The sequence below is a fragment of the Lycorma delicatula genome, chromosome 8, assembly GCF_047948215.1.
Source record: "Lycorma delicatula isolate Av1 chromosome 8, ASM4794821v1, whole genome shotgun sequence".
NCBI lineage: Eukaryota > Metazoa > Arthropoda > Insecta > Hemiptera > Fulgoridae > Lycorma > Lycorma delicatula.
Window position 1 is genome coordinate 91,320,655 of NC_134462.1, and position 23,981 is coordinate 91,344,635.

Below are 23,981 nucleotides of genomic sequence, written 5' to 3' on the forward strand. Positions count from 1 at the left end.
CAGTTCTATGCATTGCATGAATATAAGTAAAAGAAAAAAGTATTATAGTTCATTTAAGTGTAAGCCAAATGAACCTTATAATTTTTTATTTTTCTCTTCACAGTGCTGGTCAGATTATATTTTTACATATCTACCAATAACCATACAGAAAATAATATTTTCTTGTGTAATTCATTACAAATGTTAAAATCAGTTCATTTTTTACAAGAAAACAATATAAAAAATTTAGTAATGTATATAAAAAAGAAATGATAAAAATTTGAAGTGCATTTTAAAAATTAAAAATAAAATATTCAATAAAATATTAAAAAAATATATATAATAAATATATATATATATATATATTTTATATATTATAAAATATTAATATTTTTACAAAACTTTGAAAATATTGGTTTACATCATTACTGTTCATCACTAAAAAAAGTAAATTTCTACAAAAGTACAAGATACAATAAGTACATTAACAAAATATTTTTGTTGTATAATTCACTCAGTTAGATCAACTGTGTCAACCTTATTTATTTCTGACAATATGTAATTCATAATGTATTCATGAAATGCAGTAATGTATCGTAAATGTTTAGAAAAAATATGACAATATTAATTTTTACACAGTCTAGAAAAACAAGAACTTAAATAAAAAATGTAAATATTTTTACAAAACAAGCATAGTTTATTGTTAATGTACTTTACTATTGTCAATCCCACTGAAGAGTTAAATTCATTAAGTTCTGTCATTTTGATTTGTGATAAATTTAGGTAAACTTGCAGCCTTTATTAGAAAAAGGGTCTGAATGGTGCACCCTCTTCATACTTTTAGTTTTATTACCCTAATTTTAGTTACACTTTTAGTATTCTTTTAAGTTTGTTACTCTAATTAAAAGTTGATTTATATTATACAACCATTTAATATTTAACCATTCAACTTTCACATTTTTGGCCTCTAAAACAAAACACTTTTCATTTCAATTTAAAAATGCAAGAGAATCTTTTCCAATGATAGAATCAAACTTTTCTTTACAGAAACAGTGATAATGGATGAATACTAATCTCTTAACATCATTATGCTCATATCTGTATGAATTTGACCTTTTTTTAATAAAATAAAATAATTATAAATAATAAAAGTCTTTACCAGATCTAAACTGTTACATTATTCATAACTTTATTAATATTAATTTAATTATTGCCTGTTATTTTTTTTAATATATTTTTAATTTAATATTGAAAACACTTTATTTAAAAAATGAATTAGCACTTCTTAAGTGTATAAAAAAATACTTTGTTGAATTCAATTTTTATTATTGAAAGGGACCAGCTGTTATTAACTCAGTTATGCGCAATCTACAACCTGCGAATCTCATCTTGCTATACATGTGTGATGTAGTTAGGTTATGGGTGGGTTTGGAATAACGTATTTAATTAATGATTTAAAGATATTCTCTTAATATATTATAATGGCTTATAATTTTAAAAAAGAAGAAGATGTTAAAGAGTTTCTTGAAAATTTGGCTATTGAGTATCGTTTTGGATGTTTTCACGAAAAGAAACCGGAAGGTATGTTCGTTCTTTGCGGTTAATTTCATTCTAATTAGGATTTAATTATTGCAAAGATCGCCTTTGATACCTACGAGAATCGTAGTTTGACTTATTTGGTTTAATCTAACGTAAAGATGCATATATTTTTTAATTTAGTAGTCTTTGGAATCTGCCCTAAATCTTTTAACTTTGCTTGATGAATAATATATTCCAGGCAGTAATAGTGCCACTAATATTGTACCAAAAAATTATCTCTTAAAGCTAATAATCATAACTTTTATTTTCATTATTAAAGAATGTGGATGATTTATTTATCCAACTAATTATATCTCAATTCCTGGAACTGTTCGGAAAATCCGTGATTTGTATAGAATGAAACAAAAAACTTTCTTCGAGCTACAATGTCAAAAATATCTATAAAAGCAACTCAGTTTTGCAATACACAATGTAATATGATTAAAGTTGTATTTTTGTTGAAAAATATCGAAATTAAAAAACTTCTGAAAAAATACATTTTGTTTCAAATTTTGTAAATTTGTAAATACATTGTATTTTCATTAAAAACAGTAATACTGAAAAATTTCGTTGACTATTTATTTAGATTAAGTAATTAATTTATGAAATAATTATGTAGTTCTTTCATGAAAATATGTTTATATAATTATCAATAATATTTTAGCATGCTAATTGTTTAGGTATCATTAGTTTTTGGAATTGTACATTTATGATTGAACAAGAATATAAGTTTAATCAGAATTATTAAGAGAAAGAAAGTTAACTTGCCATGATATAATGTGAAAGAAGGATTAATTAAAACAATGATAGAAGGATCAGTAAAATCTGAAAAAAAGGAAGCCTAGGAAAGTGTTAAAATTGTAGATGAATTAAAAAGGGTATGAGAGTTTTAAGGTTCTTGAAATTTTATCTGGTAATATAGGAGAATAGAACAGACATGATGTATAGATACGGGGGTTATATTTACCTTTAAAACTAATTGTACTACCCATTTAAATTTAGTCTGTTGGAACTAATACTTTTAGAATGCTGTTATGTTGTTCATTACCCATATTCACTTATAAAACACTGGCCAATAAGGGCCCTCGCACTTCTAGTTAGGGGAATCTGTCCCTTGGGCCCCCACTGTATTTATTATTCATAAAGAACTATTAAAACATTTTGAATTTATAAAATCCTCATTGTGTAATAATTTCTTTAGAGCAACACTTTGGTCAGCCTGGGACTCAAAACTTTGAGTGATCTGAAGAATGAAGATTTCAGAAGTCGACTCAACTTTAAAAATAGTAGTTATAGTTGGTTACCCGTCCTTCATATGACTAATATAGTATTTTTAATCTATTATCTGACAAACGTCACAAGAAGATGGCCAAAGTTATTTACAAGTGGAAACTACCTATTAGAAGTGTCTACCCTTGTGAGTATTTATTGTAATAAAAAAAGCAACTTTTAGTGGAAACTGGAGGGGCTGAAAGTGAAGGGCAAATCTAAAGGAATGTACTTGTACAATGCTGTACATTTAAAGATACTTTTCTTGATAATCTAAACAGATAAAAAAAAAAAGGCAGAATTTTTTTTTTTGTCTTCATTTGACTGGTTTGATGCAGCTCTCCAAGATTCCCTATCTAGTGCTAGTCGTTTCATTTCAGTATACCCTCTACATCCTACATCCCCAACAATTTGTTTTACATACTCCAAACGTGGCCTGCCTACACAATTTTTCCCTTCTACCTGTCCTTCCAATATTAAAGCGACTATTCCAGGATGCCTTAGTATGTGGCCTATAAGTCTGTCTCTTCTTTTAACTATATTTTTCCAAATGCTACTTTCTTCATCTATTTGCCGCAATACCTCTTCATTTGTCACTTTATCCACCCATCCGATTTTTAACATTCTCCTATAGCACCACATTTCAAAAGCTTCTAATCTTTTCTTCTCAGATACTCCGATTGTCCAAGTTTCACTTCCATATAAAGCGACACTCCAAACATACACTTTCAAAAATCTTTTCCTGACATTTAAATTCATTTTTGATGTAAACAAATTATATTTCTTACTGAAGGCTCGTTTAGCTTGTGCTATTCGGCATTTTATATCGCTCCTGCTTCGTCCATCTTTAGTAATTTTACTTCCCAAATAACAAAATTCTTCTACCTCCATAATCTTTTCTCCTCCTATTTTCACATTCAGCGGTCCATCTTTGTTATTTCTACTACATTTCATTACTTTTGTTTTGTTCTTGTTTATTTTCATGCGATAGTTTTTGCGTAGGACTTCATCTATGCCGTTCATTGTTTCTTCTAAATCCTTTTTACTCTTGGCTAGAATTACTATATCATCAGCAAATCGTAGCATCTTTATCTTTTCACCTTGTACTGTTACTCCGAATCTAAATTGTTCTTTAACATCATTAACTGCTAGTTCCATGTAAAGATTAAAACGTACGGAGATAGGGAACATCCTTGTCGGACTCCCTTTCTTATTACGGCTTCTTTCTTATGTTCTTCAATTGTTATTGTTGCTGTTTGGTTCCTGTACATGTTAGCAATTGTTCTTCTATCTCTGTATTTGAACCCTAATTTTTTTAAAATGCTGAACATTTTATTTCAGTCTACGTTATCGAATGCCTTTTCTAGGTCTATAAATGTCAAGTATGTTCGTTTGTTTTTCTTTAATCTTCCTTCTACTATTAATCTGAGGCCTAAAATTGCTTCCCTTGACCCTATACTTTTCCTGAAACCAAATTGGTCTTCTCCTAACACTTCTTCCACTCTCCTCTCAATTCTTCTGTATAGAATTCTAGTTAAGATTTTTTATGCATGACTAGTTAAACTAATTGTTCTGTATTCTTCACATTTATCTGCCCCTGCTTTCTTTGGTATCATGACTATAACACACTTTTTTCGAAGTCTGACGGAAATTCCCCTTTTTCATAAATATTGCACACCAATTTGTATAATCTATAAATCGCTTCCTCACCTGCACTGTGCAGAAATTCTACAGGTATTCCGTCTATTCCAGGAGCCTTTCTGCCATTTAAATCTTTTAATGCTCTCTTAAATTCAGATCTCAGTATTGATTCTCCCATTTCCTCCTCCTCAACTTCCTCTTCTTCCTATATAACACCATTTTCTAATTCATTTCCTCCATATAACTCTTCAATATATTCCACCCATCTATCGACTTTACCTTTTGTATTATATATTGGTGTACCATCTTTGTTTAACACATTATTAAATTTTAATTTATGTACCCTAAAATTTTCCTTAACTTTCCTGTATGCTCCGTCTATTTTACCAATGTTCATTTCTCTTTCCACTTCTGAACACTTTTCTTTAATCCACTCTTCTTTCGCCAGTTTGCACTTCCTGTTTATAGCATTTCTTAATTGCTGATAGTTCCTTTTACTTTCTTCATCACTAGCATTCTTATATTTTCTACGTTCATCCATCAGCTGCAATATATCGTCTGAAACCCAAGGTTTTCTACCAGTTCTCTTTATTCTGCCTAAGTTTGCTTCTGCTGATTTAAGAATTTCCTTTTTAACATTCTCCCATTCTTCTTCTACATTTTCTACCTTATCTTTTTTACTCAGACCTCTTGCAATGTCCTCTTCAAAAATCTTCTTTATCTCCTCTTCCTCAAGCTTCTCTAAATTCCACCGATTCATCTGACACCTTTTCTTCAGGTTTTTAAACCCCAATCTGCATTTCATTATCACCAAATTATGGTCGCTATCAATGGCTGCTCCAGGGTAAGTTTTGCAGTCAACGAGTTGATTTCTAAATCTTTGCTTAACCATGATATAATCTATCTGATACCTTGCAGTATCGCCTGGCTTTTTCCAAGCGTATATTCTTCTATTATGATTTTTAAATTGGGTGTTGGCAGTTACTAAATTATACTTTGTGCAAAATTCTATAAGTCGGTCCCCTCTTTCATTCCTTTTGCCCAGCCCGTATACACCCATTATATTTCCTTCCTTGCCTTTTCCAATGCTTGCATTCCAATCTCCAACTATTATTAAATTTTCATCTCCTTTTATGTGTTTAATTGCTTCATCAATCTCTTCGTATACACACTCTACCTCATCATCATCATGGGCGCTTGTAGGCATATAGACGTTAACAATCGTTGTCGGTTTAGGTTTTGATTTTATTCTTATTACAATGATTCTATTGCTATGCGTTTTGAAATACTCTACTCTCTTCCCTATCTTCTTGTTCATTATGAAACCTACTCCTGCCTGCCCATTATTTGAAGCTGAGTTAATTATTCTAAAATCACCTGACCAAAAGTCGCCTTCTTCTTCCCACCGAACCTCACTAATTCCTACTACATCCACATTTATCCTATCCATTTCCCTTTTTAAATTTTCTAGCCTACCAACCTTTTTTAAACTTCTAACATTCCATGCTCCGACTCGTAGAATGTTATTTTTTAATTTTCTGGTGACCCCTTCCTTAGTAGTCCCCACCCGGAGATCCTAACGGGGGACTAGTTTACCTCCGGAATATTTTACCAAGGAAGGTGCCTCCATCATTGCTATATGAAAATGCAGAGAGCCACATTTTCTTGGAAAAAAAGCAGCTGTAGTTTTCCATTGCTTTCAGCTTAGCAGTACTCAGAGGACTGAGTGATGTTGATATGGCCGTTTAAGTCATTCTGACTCATGCCCCTAACAACTACTGAAAGAGCTGCTGCCCTCTTTCAGGAATCATTCCTTAGTCTGGCTCTCAACAGATACCTCTCCGATATGGTTGCACCTTCGGTCCAGCTACTCTGTATCCCTGAGCACTCAAGCCCCCTCACCAATGGCAAGGTCTCATGATTCATAGAGGAGGTAATTTTTTTGTAGAAAATTTAATTTCTAATATTGCAAGTGATTTCTGAATTTGATTTGAATTCCAACAAGGAACATAATCAGTCTGGTTGTTACCACAAGTAATTACAGTTGTTACAGCTGTCATCTTGAAACGGTGAAATATTTTGTAAAAGCAATAGTCCTTTTTTCTTTCCAGGTATAAAAACTATGTTCATGTCAAATTTTGGCACAGTCAGTTGAATAGTTTTTGCATGAATGAGTAACAGACTTGCAGAAACCATTATTTTTTTATATACATGTGTGATAGATAATAGTTGATGGGTAATTGATTAAAAAAAAGTAAAAGTCACTATTTACTACTATATATCATTAGTTGTTTTAAAACAACATATTTTCCAGCATTAGACAGTGTGCGTAAACTGTTAGAGATTACATACACATGTTTATTTTTCATTTTGTATGATTGAAGATATGTTTTGAACTACACAAACTCACTATGAAGGGGGATATTTTCCTGTGTAACTAATTTTGTATTGTAAAAATTTTATTGTATAAATAAGTAGTATTTAACATATTAATTATATTAATCGTTAATATTATTATTATTATGCTTTTACGTCCAACATGGGACCACTTAAGTCAATTTTAGTTAGATCTTTTCTGAGAAAAGCGTGTTATTTTACTCTTTCGAGCTGCCCAGTATTTCTTCATCCGTTCAGATCTTGCTTTCTTTTCTTCATCCGTAAACACCCTCTTCGTTGTATTTTGTCGTTTGTCTGTCTTTTGTTTAAATCTAATGCTTTTATCTTTTAGCTTTGTAATTTTTCCAGTTTTATTCTGTAGGTCAGTCAGGGAAATTCCCAATTCTTTCATATCTTCTCTAATTTCTTTGATCCATCCTACTTCTAGCTTTTGGAACCAGAGCTTTTCAATGATATTTCTTGACAGTCTTGTTTCCGGTGTCCTTATGAGATGACCGAAGAAAGAGATTCTTTTTTTCCGCATAGTATCAGTAACAGGCTCTATTTCTCGATACACCACCTCATTTGGCACAATCCGCCACTGGCCTTCTTTTTGGTGTTTTTTATTGATACATGTTCTGACAATTCTCCTCTCTATTTTCAGAATTTTTTCAATTCGGTTTTTCTGAGTGATTTTGAAAAGGGTCTCGCTTCCGTAGGTGACTTCTGGCTGTACTACAGTTTTATAATGTTTAAGTTTTGTTTTAGCAGAAAGGCATTTTTTGTTATATGTTGACCAAGTTAATTTTTGGGATTTAATCATTTTATTTGCCCTGTTTTGCCATGTCACTTTTTCATTTAAATTATAAGTTATTATTTCCCCTAGATATTTAAATTGTTTTACTATTTTAATTTTCTGATTGTTTACTGTAATGTGCTCTATTACCAGAGAATCTATGGCCATTAGTTCAGTTTTTTCGAAAGCCCTATCAGTTTTTGAAGCCCTATCTTTTGTGCTAGGTTTTGAAGGCTCATGATTTGTGTTTTGGCTTCTTGAATATTATTTGCTAAAAGAGCGAGGTCATCTGCAAATCCTAGGCAATTTAGTGTGATGGAGTTTTTCTTAGTACCCATTTTTATATTTTTGGGATTTATTTCATACCATTTTCTCATGACAAATTCGAGGGCGCAGTTAAAACTGAGTGGTGAGAGGCCGTCTCCTTGCCTCAATCCAGTTTTTATGTAGAAGGGTTGAGAGAGTTCACCTCTGAATTTCACTCTGGACTGGGTATTGGTTAAAGTTAATTTTATCATGTTTACGAGTTTAGGGTGAAGGCCCAGGTTTCTCAGAATATTCAGCATGGATGGTCGGTGTATACAATCATAGGCCCTTTTAAAGTCGACGAAGGTGATTATTAGTTGTTTTTTCCGTCTTTTATATAAGTCCATCATAAGTTTTAGGGATATTATTTGCTCCGGGCAACCTCTCCATGGCCTAAATCCCCCTTGGTATTCCCCAAGTTCCAGTTCAAGTTGGTCTTTGCATCAGTTGTATATGATTCTCGACAGGATTTTGTATGTGCAATCCAGGAGAGATATGCCTCTGTAGTTTTCCGGATTAGTTTTATCCCCTTTTTTATGTAATGGATGGATGAGGGCTGTGGTCCAGTGTTCTGGAAGTTTTTCTTCGTTCCATATTTTCACGAGGCATAGATGTAGGGAAGTTTTGACTGAATAAACTGATGAGTGTTTCCAGAGTTCTGCGAAAAGCTGGTCTTCTCCGCTTGCTTTGTAGTTTTTTATTTCATTTAAGGCTGCGAGAACTTCTTGAATTGTTGGCAGGTTGATATTTACTGGTGAAGTTTTAACTGGAGTTTCAGTGTCAATCTCAAAAAGCTCTGGGGGGTCGTCACAGTTGAGGAGTCTATTGAAGGTTTCTGCCAAAATTTCAGCATTTTCTTTATTGGTGTGGGCCATATTTCCTTTTTTTCCTCTCAGCATAAGGGTGGGTGGTTCATATCTTTGAAGAGCCTGACCAAAAATTTTATAATAGTCTCGGAAATTAGTTTTCTTGGAACTTTCTTCTATTTGCTGAATCAAGTTTTTTTGGGCTTGTCGTTTGGTTCCTCTTATAATTTTCTGAGTTATTTTCCTTTGTTTGGTGAATTCATGGTTAGATTCTTCAGTTTTCTGGGTTTGGTGGTTGATCCAAGCCCGGTGTCGGTCTTTGACTGCTTTGTCACATTCTTCATTCCACCATTGGTGTTTTTTTCTTGGGTTTATAGGGGCTAGTTTTTCAGCTATTTCTTTCAGTTGGGATGTAAGTTCTTTTAAATTATTAGTTAATTTGATTTTTTTTGTTGTTTCTTCAAAGATGGCATTGTTTAATCGTTAATATATAATAATTGTTAATAGTTAACAATTAATATATTATTAATAATCTAGCTTCTTTTTAATTCTGGAATAGAATTTTCTTTTAGTACTTAACATTGAAAAAAAACAAGTAGATAAATAATTGTAATCTAGAAAACTTATCAGTTACACGCTTTTCAATAGCAACTTAGAAATATATCCAAAGATTAGTATTATTTTAAATCTAAACTGCTAATATTCTAAATTATTTTTTTTCAGTATGTCATTTACTTGGAGATTATTTTGAAGCCATATCACAAAATTTTAAAAAAGCTTTAACTATATATAAAAATAACTGCGATGAAAATAATTTTGGTCACAGTTGTTTTAAAGCAGGCGCCTATTATATGCAAGGGAAAGGGCTTGAAGGTTATAATGATAATGTGGTAAGAAGAGAGCGTAGCTTAATGATTTATATCTAAGTATTGTTATCTGTATTTATAATTGTGTTATTTTATTTGTTAATTTTATTAGAATTATTAATTAAGGTTTTATTTTATTTTTTAAATATGTAAATTTAAAAATGTAAGAATAATATGTTATGGATTGAATATTACTAACTAGAAGTTTCGGTTCTCTTAATAGAGATATTAAATTATTTAAGGTCCTCCTCTTTTGTATTTCTTTGTTTTTCTGAGTTTAGGAAAACATTCTGTATCTGCAAATACATTTTTTTTAGTAGTCTATTTGAAATTTTGATATTCTGAATTTGATTTGATGTTAATGTTAAATAATTTTCACATAATAGTTTTGTTTATATTTCTAGTTTTTTTTTTTACTACAAACTAAAATACAAAATCATTTATTCTGGTTTCATCCTTATAACGATAAAATATGTTATTCCATTTACCTATCTCTTACTTCTTAGTTTCCTTTCTTATGTGGTGTCCTTTTGCCAGATGTCTGTTCTCTTTGTGACTGTTGATCTTAAGATACTCAAAGTTAACTTCATGGAAACTATTCATTGTAAATGCATGTAGGATCATTTTGATATACTTTTTTATTGTTTTCCTTGTCCAACCTTAGTTATTGTGATATTTTTTTAACATTTGTTTTTTTTTGGACCTCAATTTCTTTAACAAAGTTGACTGGTTCTTTAAAGTCAAAGTTATTGACTTATTGATTATTATAAATAATAAATTGTTCATTTTCAACATGAACAAGCAAATAATCCCTTATTTTTTATTATGTGATTTTATTGTAATAAAATAAAAATTTATTTTTGAGTACGTTTGGAAGGTTTAAAATTCATAAACGTATTGATTTTTTTTTTTACAAATTTTTAGGTGGTTGAAGACTGATTGATGATAGTGGGTATGACGTATTAAATTAGTATGTGAAAAATTTGCATGTGGATGTTGCTGCTTGCATTTTTTACAAACTACCTAGTTTCCTTACATTAAAATCTATTTGTACTATGCAACATTATTCCTATTTTTTATATTTTATTCTATTCTCTCTATTATTCTTCTATATTGGTTTCAAAGTAGTCCTCCAGAGATGCAACATACTTATGCCAGCATTTCTTACAGTGCTCAAAGATTTGTGAAAATAATTTTTTTGATTTAGTTCACTTAACATTTTTCTTTGTTATCTATTGTCACAAATTTTTCTCCTTTAAAGAACAAAAAAAAAATCTTTATTATCAGTTTATAGAAGAAAACTAGCAGGAGATAACTGATGGAGAATATGGAAGGCTATGACATTTTGGCCGAATAATCAAAAATTAATACTGAAGTGTGAACAAGAGCTTAATCATGGTGCAAATCCAAGAATTTTTTGTGCTTATTTGTTTTCTTTGGATTATCTTATGTAAACTGTGAATAAAGATGTGTAGTAATGTTGATTGTATAACCTAGTAAGAATTCATAATGAATGTCAACACTGGAAAAAAAAAACAAGGAAAACCTTAAAATTTGATTGAACTTGTGTGATTTTTGGTCTTGGTTCTTTGAGAAACTTCCATTAGGATGATTGTTATGATATATATAAATAATTCTGAGTTATCAGCAATGTCAGTTAAAAATTGTTCTGGAATGTTGCTTTTGTTGAAAATTCAGTAGTTTTGGAATAAATTGTTCTGCTGCACGTTTCATATCAAAAATGCCAGTAAAACATTTTTTCACACAAGCCATTCCCACCAGTTCTCTAATAGAGAACTTCTCTTCTTGGAAATTCTCTAATAGTGTTTTGACCATTATTGATCACAATATTCTTTATTTTGTAAATATTTTCATCAGTTGTTAATGTGTTAGTTAGCCCAACTCTTTTGTGATATTCACAGCCTTCTTGAAACCATTTGTACCACTCATAAACTGTTGGTGCAGAACAGGGAACAATTTTGAATTCCTGTTAACACACTGAGGTTCCATACTTATAAAGTTGCCAGTATCTAGAACATCAATATGCCTCAAGCAGCTTTTTTTTATCTTAAAGCAGCAATTGTACTGTGTAAAATGATCCATAATTAGGTTTTTGTAGTGTTTTATTTATAATTTATATTATGGTGAATGAATGAATTGTTATCGGCAAAATGTAATAATTTTTCTTAAACATTTTCTCTTTTATTTCTGGAAGAAATCATATCTGGATATTATAGTAGATAATGTACCATACCATACCCAGGAAGAATGGATTCATCACATTATAAATACTTTGTGTGCACGCGTGTTTGTATGCACATGATACTTTTACATGCAAGGAATTATTAGTTAAATAAAGCCAGAAAAAGAAATTGATATACAACATACATTTTTTTTGTGTTACCATTATTTTTGAGGTAAAATGTTGTCTATGAATTCTTCCAATGTTGATTGGGACATGAGTTTTATATTAAAAATGTTTAGCCATCTGTTTGTTTTCTACATATACAGTAAAGTAAAACCTAAGTGATTTATATATTAAATTATGTAATAATTTTTATAACCTTATAATTGACATATAATGTGATAATTTTTAAAACCTATTAGAGAAACAGTAGATCACATGAAAAATGAAAATAGTACCATAATATAAAATTGCATTCATTCTGGAGGGACAAACAGCCATGACGTGACATGCTCCTGTAAATTAACATTTATTTTCCTTACCTTAACAATAATGTATTCCATTAGCTGCTGAAATTTCATGGTTTGATAGCATAAACTTTTGACTTAAAGTATCTCCAAAGAAAAATTTTGGTGCTGTTAGATCCGAATTGATATTTCGACTGTCCAATTGATATTTCAAAACCAAAAAATTAGGATTAGATTGTTCCAAAAACTGATATCACACACCAAACTTTAACTTAGTGTTACGCAATGAATTTGCAATATATATTTAGGTTGTTTTTCATTTCAGTAGCAACAGCTTTGTTTTTTGACGTAACCTGATTTATGAAAATAAGTTTCATCACACATGACAAGTCTTTTCAAAACATTTTGATTATTTGAAATATCTAAAATTGTATTACTAAACTGTAGATGAATAAGATTATCATTTGGTTTCAATTTCTGTATGATCGTAATTTTTTATAGATGCATTTGAAGTTCAATTTCCAAAATATAGAAAAGACTTCCCCCAAGAAACTGTTGCTGGACAGAGCAAGTGGAGTCTGCCATTGCCTGTTTCCTGGAATATGACCTGCATTTGGTACCAAAAAGAAATTATTATTATTATTCTTCCCAATAGCATCAGATTGTTTAACTCACTTTTATATGGTATTCTTTCTTTAATGGGATAAAATCATGCCGAGCAGTCTGAAAGTGTAACCAAAATGATCTCCGTACTTGCACTATATGAATGTACTCTATGTATTTTGTACTCTATGAATGTATACATAGCAAATATGAAATGGTTCACTGATTAATTTGTTATGTACCATATAACAAATTAACAAACTTCAGAGATGACTGTTTTCCATGATGCATTTGTTCCCCTTTATGTCTTACACATGCTCAAAGATTATGCTATTTAATTTATCACAACCTACTGGGTTAGTGAAATAACCTAAATGACAGTCGTTTAAGCAGTTCATTATAAAAAAAGAATATGCTCAAATATTATTGTTGATATTACTGAAAATGCTAACTGAATTACAAAAATAAATTATTTTATTAAAAATAAAGAATTGTATTTTTTTCTGAAAAGATATTTGTATGGGAGTAAATAATTTAAAAAAAATTTCTTTTGTTTGAAATTTCAGGCCATGAAATATTTTAAGAGAGGTTGTGAATTAGGCTATTTTCCTTCATGTTACCGAGCTGGTCTCCTTCATATGAATTCAGAAGATGAAAGAGTTAGAGATTATACACAGGTATGTTTATCCAGATACATAACAACAAGGGGAAAATGGGTGGCACATAATAATAAATTTATTTAATTTTCATCAGTGAAAAATCAAGAAAGTTATTTTGTTTTTCTACAAACATTATGTTGCCCCCATTGTAATTTATACAACACAGAGATTTTAATGGAATTCACAAAAAAAACCTAAAAATAGTTACTAATAACCAGTACTGAAAATTAAAATGAAATAACCGTATAAAACAAATTTAGAATTAAAAAAAAAATTGTACAAAATAAGAATTTATTTTAAACAGAGATCTGTACTCTGTGTGCTAAGGATGGCCACAATGACACTAACTGCCAGGAAAACGAGAAATGTGTGAACTGCAGTGGATCACATACAGCTTGCTCCCAGGATTGCCCAACTTTTAAAGAAGAGAAGGCAATTCTCAGAATCTTTTGGAAGCAGAAACTATCCTTTCCAGCCGCACGAAGATGATATATAAAATTAATCAACTCAGCACAGACCCTTAATTGTATGCACTGGTGTTTTGAAAACAACTTCCTATGAGGAGGCTACCACTGTATTGGAAAAGGCACTCCCAATTGATTTAATGGTGAAAGTTTGGGCAGCCATGTGGAAATTGCGATGCGAAGAGGCAGGGATGCTGAACTATTTGGGATGTGGTTTCTAGTCGGGTCTGTACTAGAGTGGAATGGTGATCTCAATGCATGGGTTCTAAATTTTGAACAGTTGCTCAACTCCGCCTGCGGAGGAGGCTTTACAGCCTTACGATGGAAGCATGACAGCAGAATGGCCCGCCACGACTAAGGGAAGATCCTTGTATAGATTTATACAGGATCTCGGGGCATGGTATGCCTCTCCTGTCTGAATTGCTGTCTTTGACAAGATAAATTTAATTATTGATAGTCATCTATGTTTTAGTAGTTCACTATTCCACTCACGCTTTTAGGTTAGCTTTAGGAGCTAGTTAGGACACTGGTTGCTAAGATGTTTCGAGGCTCAGTAGCCGTTTATGGCAAGACATTTGGTCTTATTCTTTAGGGCAACCGAATGGGGTGGTGGCAGGAAAAATGCCAAGTAAACAAAACCTTGTATCCTAGGCAATGACAAGCAAGCGGTAGATCAGGTACTTTTATTTTTTTTCTACAGAGTATAAATATGTTTAACAAAATGTAAGATTTACCTAGTTTTAGTGTTTGTAGATTAGTTGTATTTAGAACGTTAATCTTTGTTATCTGTGAAGGGCCTCTACTCCCATTACAGATTTTGTTAAATTTTTTATGTTTTTAGTTTTTCATTTTCAATAAATTTATTTTACTGTTAGATTCTGACTATGATATTGGTTGTAAGATTTATGTGATATTAGTTTTCATTTTTAATGATATCTTTTCTGTGATGTTAGCTTTAAAGTTTTTTCCCTAGCTTTTTATTTTTCCCTTGGATGTGATATTAGTTGTAAGTTTTTAGTGATATTAGTTTTTAAGCTTTTAGGTTTTTATACTTTAATTTTAATCTAGCTTTAGTTTTTAGTTTTGTTTTTTTTAAACTTTTGCAGATCACTTGTTTGATCCAAGCGATGATAACGTGAAAGCGTTTTTCATATAAAAGAAAATTCATATGATGAAAATATTAATATTTATTATTAATATTGATTAAAATTTAAAAATAAAAAAATTATTAATTAAAATATATTATTTTGTTTAATATTAAATATTTATAGTTATTATAAATAAAAGCATAAATCATGTAAATAAAATATTTATAATAGAGGTTGAATTTTTACTGCTGAAACATGTAGTAAGAAAAAAAATTAATGTTTTTGATATTAATATAAATATGAATATTAATAACTGATAATTATTGTAAACTCTTTATTACATTACGATACATAATAATAATCTCACCCCTGCTAATAGAAAAAATTAAGTTTATTTTAACTTTGTAAACAGAGCTGTGTTATACACATTAGTAGATAAAGAAAAATTAAACAAAGAATTAAATTTCATTAGAAAAGTAAGATTACAAAATGTTACAATAATGATTTCTGAATAACATTACACAATATTTATAAAAACCATGTTAAATGTAACTACTTTTTGTTAAGATATTACATCATCTGTTATGTTCATTAAAATGTTCTTTTTACAAAAATATACTTCTAGGATGATTTTTTAAGTAACATTTTTTTTTGTAACCTGATAAAAAATCTATTAACACAAATATCCTTGCTTTTGTAATGAAAATGAAAACTAGTTTTAAACTATGTATGAATTAATCCCAAATGACATCTGGAGCACGGGCTTGATGAACTGCCCTCCGACGGGGAGTCTTTATCTTTTAAAGTCTGTGGGGGTTGGTGTTACCATGGCCCTAGCCTATGGAGCTTTTCTTTTCATTACACATCAAGCTGCCGAACTTAATACAACATACACACATATCATACCAAGAACATTACGCACATTACAACATATACCTTTACTCAGTATCACATCATGCCGATATGTGGATGGCTATATCTAGTGAGTCTCAAACTATATCCTATGTTCACCAGGATGAATGAACCCAGTTGTGTGTGGCAGTCCTTCAGTATGCGTGCACTCTGCTGGAGTGTTCCATTAGATCGCTGGCGCTCGTGAGAACTGAATGTCAGTTCCATTTAATTCTTTGATGATTATTGGTTCTCTTGAAAAAACCAAGACACCCAGAAGTTTAAAAGAGACCTCAACCGACCATGTCAACTGAAGATTTAATCAGTAATAAGGATAGAACTGTTACGTTAAATGTTAAATTTTCTTGTATAAGGTTTTTTGCTTAGAAGTATAACTAGGAAGGTAAGGTGGTTTCTTCCTTCCTAATAACTAAGAGCGTCATAACAGCTTGTGGGTCTCTGAAATCTGTGAAAAAGCTTAGGAGTAGCTTGTTGAAATAAGTAATGAAGAACAATGCCAAAAACTGCTAGCACTTAAGTATGTAGGGAAAGATGGTGTAGTAGAGGAGCCCCATAAGAGACGTTAAATATCAGCAAGGGAGTGATCTTTTGCCGTAACTTGGCTGATGTTGAGTTACCTGAAATTATAGAAGAGTTATTATCGCAGTCAGTCATGTCTGTGCAGAGACTTATGAGAAAGGAGAATGACATTGTTGTAACAACATCCTCACTAGTTCTAATCTTTTCTAAACTGATTGTTCATAACTATATAAAAGTTGGTTACTTTTCTGTCTCTGTGTTACTATATATAATATTCCCTTAGATTCCCTTAGATGCTGCTTTCATAATAAAATTGGTTACATAAAAAAACAAGTTTATATGCGTTGCAGCCATATGGGACATGATGATAGTGCATGTGCTAAAGTAGAAAAATGTAAAATTTCACATTCGGCAAGGTGTAAAGGCGGCACTCTCTACACCTTTCCGAGTAAAAGAAGAAAAAGCTATGTTGAAGATTTGTACTGACTAGAAAGTGTCCTTCTACTGGCACTTGGAGGAATACAGAAATCCCTCAACATGAGGAATTTTGTACAACCTGGTGTTGGTTTTGTTCAAATTCTTTCAAACAACATACAAAAAGAATGTGAATAATGCAAAGTACTGCCCAAATTGGTTGAAACTTTTTCAGATCAAGTAAAGTCCCTCATATCTCCATTGAGTACAGGCAAGAAGGTTTCTTCTGCTAGAAAATGGTTTGCTGAAAACCACTTAAGTTAGTATACCACCTTATAAAGTCCCTGCTACATCAATTGCGCAGAAAACTACAAGATCTACATGAAGGGATATATTAATAAATTATTGTCTGGTACGGCATATCCGACTTCCCAGGCTTCCAAGTCCCCACCACCATCTCAAGGTTTCTACAAAGATATGGTGGCAGATGTAGGGCCTGAAGAAGCATTATAAATTACAGTATATTAACCTCAAATAACATTATAGTAAATAAATAAGTAGGAAAAACACAAAAACTGATCATGAGAAGAAAAGAATGATGTATAAAAATATCCAAGGTTTTAGTAGAACTGAATAGATGATATTATACATTATATGAATGTTTAATACATGACTATTATATGAGTAATTTATATGGCAACTAGTGAGTGTGTTTATGCGCGCACGCATGCGTATTTATGCTTTACTCTATAAGCTACCTAACACAGTATAATGATATTCATGGTTAAATGTGGTACCAAAAGGATGATGCCACAGGAGATACTGCTTAGAGAGATGAATGTTCTGAGGGATATGATTCCGAGACACCTTATTTCTTATTTCAGAGATATAAATTGACCGTCTAGATTTCCTGATCTTGGAGATGTTTCTTTTGGGGCTACCCGAAGTCTAAAGCATATGTAAAAAAGCCTTCTCCACTACAGATTTAAAAAATAATTACGAAATCAGACAAATTAATAATGCATTGCTAAGAAGAGTTATGGACAATTTTCAGAGACGATTAAACTAATGTATTTGATATCAAGGAGGTCATTTAAAAAATTTAAATTAAATTTAATAAATTGCAAACAATTATTGTTTTGTGTTTGTTGTATTTTGAAAGCGTTTTATTTTTGCTACATGTAAATTACCTTGCTATGAAAAACATCACTGCTGCACCCTGCATAAATAATTAACAGAATGTAATTAATTACTTTTGATGTGTTATATTTAGGGACTCTGTGTTCTTTAATAAGTTTGTAAAAATGATCTCTTCATGTAACAGTCAATTTTTTTTTTAAGAAAAAAAAATTAAAGATAAGCATTTTTTTTAAGTATTAAAATTTTGAAATTTCACTATAACATTATTTATATAGGGTGTCCAGGCCAAAGTTATTCAAAAGTAACAGCTTATAATAAGAGAAACTGTTAATATAAGTAATGTTTTTTTAAAAACACAGCAACTCACATGTTTTAATGAGGGCTAATTCAATATGTACACCGTTTGTAGCTTGGCAGATGTCTAGACGATAATCTAACTTTTGCCAGCTGGTAAGAGCATGTGTGGCATTATTAGACCAACAGCTTCAACAATTTTCCTTTTTAAATCTTCCAAATCTCTAATTGGTACACACAACTTTTAATATATCCCTAAGCAAAAAAATCCAGAGGAGATCGAGGTGACCATGCAGTGGGACCCCCTCATCCGATCCAACATTCCAAGGAAAGTGATGTTTAAGAACATTGTAACAATTGATGAAAGTGTGGTGGAGCACTATCTTTTTGGAAACTGAAGCCTGCAGGAATTTGAGGAACAGGAAAGTTCTCAAGCATATTAAGGTACATGTTTCCTGTCGCAGTAGGCACAATGAAAAAAAAATGGACCATTGATGCCATTTTTGTGCAGTCTTAAACAGACATTGACTTGATGTGTCCTTTTCATTTTCAATTACTGTATGGTGGTTTTTTTAGAACCCAAATTTGACAGTTGTGTCTGTTAACATTCCGACAAGTATGACATGTTGCTGAGGTTATACAGAACAAATCTTGAGAGAGATATTCCTGTCAATTAAGTCAACTTTTAAGAAATTACGACTGTTTTTTTTTTTAAATACAGGCCATTGTTTTTGGATACCTTTAATAAGCTCAGACATCATGTATGTTTATAACATTTTGTAACAGTTTCATTTTGTGTGTAAAAAAATAAATGAAAACATGACCGAATGTCTTGTTAATTTTAAATTTATTTTTTTTTTTTTTTTTAGGGAATGGCGTATTATGAGAAAGCTTGCAACAATGATATCAGAGAGGGCTGTTTTGATTTAAGTGTGTTGTATATTAGTGGTGATAAAGAAAAAAGTATACCAAAAGATATGACAAAATCAGCATATTATTCAAAGAAGGCTTGTGAATTACAAAACATGTATGCATGTGCTAATCTTAGCCGTATGTATAAGTTAGGGGATGGTGTTGAACAAAATATTGAACTTTCTAATAAATATAAAGCAATTGCTACTGACATGCAAGATCAAATTAATCGAAAAGAAGAGCTTAAATTTCAAATGGGTATTGATCCAGTATAATATTAGCAATGTAGGTTGTAGTTTGTGATTAAATGTGTGCATGATATGTTAAAATGAAAATAATTAATTTTGAAGACCAAGTGCTTCCAAGTCCTTCAAGGACAAACCAAGTCCTTCTGAGGTAAGGTTTTGAGATAACAAACATTCTGTAACTGAGACAGATCCAACCACATTTTTACCTTCCACCACGTCTCAATTTTAATATAATTGTTCACTTAAGATTCCTGCAGTCACAAACTACCTTATCCTAATTTTATTACTCTTACTATGCGTTTTAATGCAAGTGTTTAGTGAAATATACTTGTGTGAATGATATATATTGTTAGCTGGAAAAATGAAAAAAGTAAGTAAGAAAATATAAATTTTGAATTTTAAGGAACAGTAAGAATTGTTCATGCATTGAACGAGATAGTAGGTTTATAAAATTTTGTTTTTTTGGTTTGTAGAAAAAAGTGGCTATTGGTCATTTAGTTATTTAATATACTAGCAGGATGTAGTTACCAATCACAACATTAACTTTGGGGATGTGTGGAAATCTATTAAAAATCACTTACATGTTTGAATTAATTTTTATTTCATATCCTTTTACTTTTTGACGAGTTTGAGATATAGAATCCTTATATTAAAGAATGTCTTAAAAAATGTAATTGTAGATTTTTTATTACTGAATGATTTAGCTTTATAATTTAATAAGTTCAAATAAGATATGCACTTAAATGATGTTCCTGGTTTTAGAAACATTCAGTCAGCAAACTTTTATAAATTTTTCAAATATTTTCAGTAAAATTGTGTTTTCTGCTGATGAAATTGTTTCAAAAGAGTCCTGAATTATAAATATTAATTAGATTATTAATAAATTTTATCTATATTTTTGTTTTGTAAAGACTTAGTTGATAATTTTTTTGTTAAAATTTGTAAATATTTTGTTTATAAATAAAAAAATTAACAAAAAAGTATATTATTTTTATTTTGCATCTTAAAACAATTCTAGACCTACTGCGTAAAAATTGCCATGACATTTTCTAACAATTCTTCAGGTCTATCTATTTTCAGCTATCCTGTTATCTGCTAACCTGTTATGTGCCACTATTGCAGTTTTCGTCAATCATGCATAGTCTGTTGCGATTCACTGCTTGTTTCGCTGTCCACCATAGAAAGTAATCTGAGAGAGTCAGATCGGGGAATCATGCAGATCAGACCACATACACCTCAAAATGCTTCGTTCACCAAAGACATTCGTAAAAAGTCATTGACCAGTAGCTGTGGTGCCATCACCAAGCATGTTGATTTTCATTTCTGTTGACTGATTAATGAAATTTGTTAAAACAGCATAATAACGATCACTGTTAACTGTATTTTCAAAAAAAGTTGGACCCACAATGCATGTTCTACTCACACTGACCCAGACTCCAATTTTTGCTTCGTGTAAAGGTTGTTTGTTGTCGACCACAGTTGTGTATTTTGTGAATTAATATGCCCTCCCTCATTTGTAAAAAAATGTAATGTTGTGGATACTTGAGGAATTTTGGTCACTAAAATGTTTAAACCATTGACAAAAAAACAATCAACCAAACCAAAATTTTTTTGTGGCATGATTTGTAGGTTTCAGTTCTTGAACACACATTGTAAGGGAACTACTTTATAGGGAAAAATTCAGTTCTTTTCTTATGGCTTTATGTGTGGTAGAAGGTCCAATATCTTGCTGGTGTGTTAACTTGCGCATTGACGTTGATGGACTTTTCGCCATAGCATCTGAAATGTCAAGCAGCTTCTGTTTGTTTAGTTTAGGCATTCAATCAGCATCTTCAGTTCAATCAGCTTCTTAGTCACATCACCTTTAAATTCTGCAAGGGTTATTCCGTCCGGCTGATAAACCAACAACACTTTAGCATTTCAGCTGTACCATACGCTTTACAACTCTGTGACCAATGTCTTAATCGGCTGTGGAATAGTGGGAGAGGGCCACTCACCCATACCAGCCATGAATACCTCTACATAACCTTGTAATCAGTCAGCCCTTTTAATAGACAACAGATGCAAATATCTCAAAACATAACCAACAGTACATAAAAAGCAATTTTTTCTCTCATTTCTTGTGTTTCTTACAAATTATTCGCCCTTGCTGCAAAGACTGTTAAACATATTGACTAAATTCTTCATAGCAGATGAAGAGACCGGATCTGGAGAAGCCAGCTCAATTTCCTCCAAAATTAAACTAAAGCTATCTGCTGTGCGCAGTATTTGCCATCTGAGAGCATATGCTGGTTGCTACCCTGCTCATTACCCACAGACCACGGCAGCATTTGCTCTAACCATGTTACAGACGCAAATGGTGGCTGGAGAGAGAAGGGTGCCATGATATTGCTGGCTACAAACCGTCACCTCACCTGACCAAAGCCTTTATGGGGATGTACCCTTGTCGACACCCTTTGTATAGGACGGCTCTCAACCGGCATCACTGTCCATACAGTACTTGAAGTAGATCGCATGCAGTTTCCGTCAGCTTCCATTTGTCTAATGTGAAACACCGTGCTGATAACTTATTAAAAATCTTACTGGTAACTGGCAGTAATGTCAAGGGCCTATATGAAGAACTGATCATGGGATCCATATCGCCACCTTTGTACAATAAAAGGCTATTTTTAGGCTCTTTTTCCAACACCTCGGGAAATATCCTTCAAACAAAAGCCAATTAGAAACATGTGTGAATGTTCACGCACCTCTCCTCACACACACACCTACTGAACGAATAAGGAGCTCCACTGTGATTCCATTCAAACCAGGGGCCTTATCCCTTGCAAAACTGGAAATTATTCAATGCACTTTGGCCTCAGCAATCTCCAAAGACATGCATCCCTGTGAAATGAGCAACCTCTTGCCGCACCTGCCAATGGTATGCGAATTCTCCAATCTCAGAATCATCTGGCAACAAGTCTATGTAAGATTTCAGTCATCTGAAACCACACCATGCCAGGTCGAGAGAGTGGATAGAAGTCCTTTTTTTTGTTTGTGTTCCAAAACCCTGTACACTACACCCCATTGATCTTTGTTCCCTTGCTTCTTTACAGAAGAATGCCAAGAGTCACTCTTAGCCGTCCTAACCAAGTGTAAGTATTGACACCTACGCTAACAATGGCGATGTCATTGTTAGTTCTGCCAAACAAACAACAACCATTTACCGTACTAGCATATTCTAACAGTTTGCACTGTTAGAAATAACAGTGCAAACAGAAACTGTCTCCTGGATCACAACCTCTCTAACCTTTGTGGGCTTGGAAACAATTGCCTCATAACCCTCAGCGAGGGTCGAAACTATTGCCTTAAATTCTTTAAGTCTAGGATAACCCTACTTCGAACACTCGACGAAGCACTTCTGGGATTCCCCAAAAAAGTCATCAACTGATCATATTATTGATCATTAAACATTCCCAACAAGGATGCAGAACCACCAGCCTTGCCAATAGATTTCACAAATTCCTGCACAATATGTTTATCACCTTAAGAAGAGGTCCTGGCCTGCGATTTCTCTTCCTCAGATGAGCTAGGCTTAAAACAAGCCTTAAAAAAAATTAACATCAGGCCCTTAAATCATGAAGCCTTAAATTAGGCCCTGCACTAGTCTTAACCTGTTTGGGCTTAACTTGCTTTTTGTCAGATACAGACCTTTTGTTGGTCGCTGTCTAGGGAACTATCTACTAGTCAACAAAGTGTGACTACTGTCCACATCGAGCTACGGACATCCGGAGGCCTACAAATTCTCCTGTCACTCGCACCTCTTAGCCGCTGTTGAATTGGCTGCACAAGAACTTGACTAAGTAAGCAATCATCCAGTATCACAGATTACAATAAAACATACCAAAGGGTATGAACACAGACCAACAGTCATTGCCACTTCTTCACCAGGCACCCTTCAGAACCTGAACAAATAGTTTTGAAGGACTCTTGATGAGGCGGCTGTACATTTAAACAGACCCAATTACGAGTCCACAAAAAGATACAGATGATGAGTCTTGTTTAAATGTATAATTTATGATGCAGATGATTGTTAAGTTCTGAAAAAACTTAACAATAACCAATTTTTAGTGGTGGTATACACTCGGCCACTAGATCAAAAGACAGCTAAAATAAGCTCAATGCAACAACAATACTTTGAGGGGGACATCTTTATTTTATTTGATGCATCTGAGCCCTGGCCTGCAGTTTCAGGCCAGGGCCGTTACCTGAAATCCTCTAAAAGCCCTGTGCTATAACTTTTGCTGGATTCAGATGTCCCCCCTCAGTCATTCTTGACCTCTGGCTTCATCGGAAGAGCTGCTTGGGCCAGCTCTTTCTCTGAACATGTTTGCCATCCTGGGTGGCTAATAATCTCCATCCTATTAAGTTAGTATAATGGTAACCGTATGCTTCGTATACAATAACTTTTTTTTTTTTA

At 32.2% G+C, this 23,981-nt stretch overlaps 1 protein-coding gene across 1 annotated transcript; it reads left to right on the forward strand.

Annotated features, from left to right (window-relative positions):
• The first annotated feature begins 1,347 nt into the window (after positions 1–1,347).
• Coa7 (Cytochrome c oxidase assembly factor 7) lies at positions 1,348–20,487 on the forward strand. Its single transcript, XM_075373133.1, has 4 exons — positions 1,348–1,560; positions 9,475–9,641; positions 13,439–13,549; positions 19,232–20,487. Exons 1-4 carry the CDS (start codon positions 1,461–1,463, stop codon positions 19,547–19,549), a joined length of 696 nt encoding a protein of 231 aa, XP_075229248.1. The 5' UTR covers positions 1,348–1,460; the 3' UTR covers positions 19,550–20,487.
• Positions 20,488–23,981: the final 3,494 nt, after the last annotated feature.

Excerpts from the sequence above, each read along its gene's own strand:
- Coa7 (XM_075373133.1), top strand. The coding sequence starts at position 1,461 with ATGGCTTATAATTTTAAAAAAGAAGAAGATGTTAAAGAGTTTCTTGAA. Across the intron at positions 1,561-9,474 it reads TCACGAAAAGAAACCGGAAG|TATGTCATTTACTTGGAGAT; the intron begins GTATGTTCGTTC and ends ATTTTTTTTCAG. Across the intron at positions 13,550-19,231 it reads GAGTTAGAGATTATACACAG|GGAATGGCGTATTATGAGAA; the intron begins GTATGTTTATCC and ends TTTTTTTTTTAG.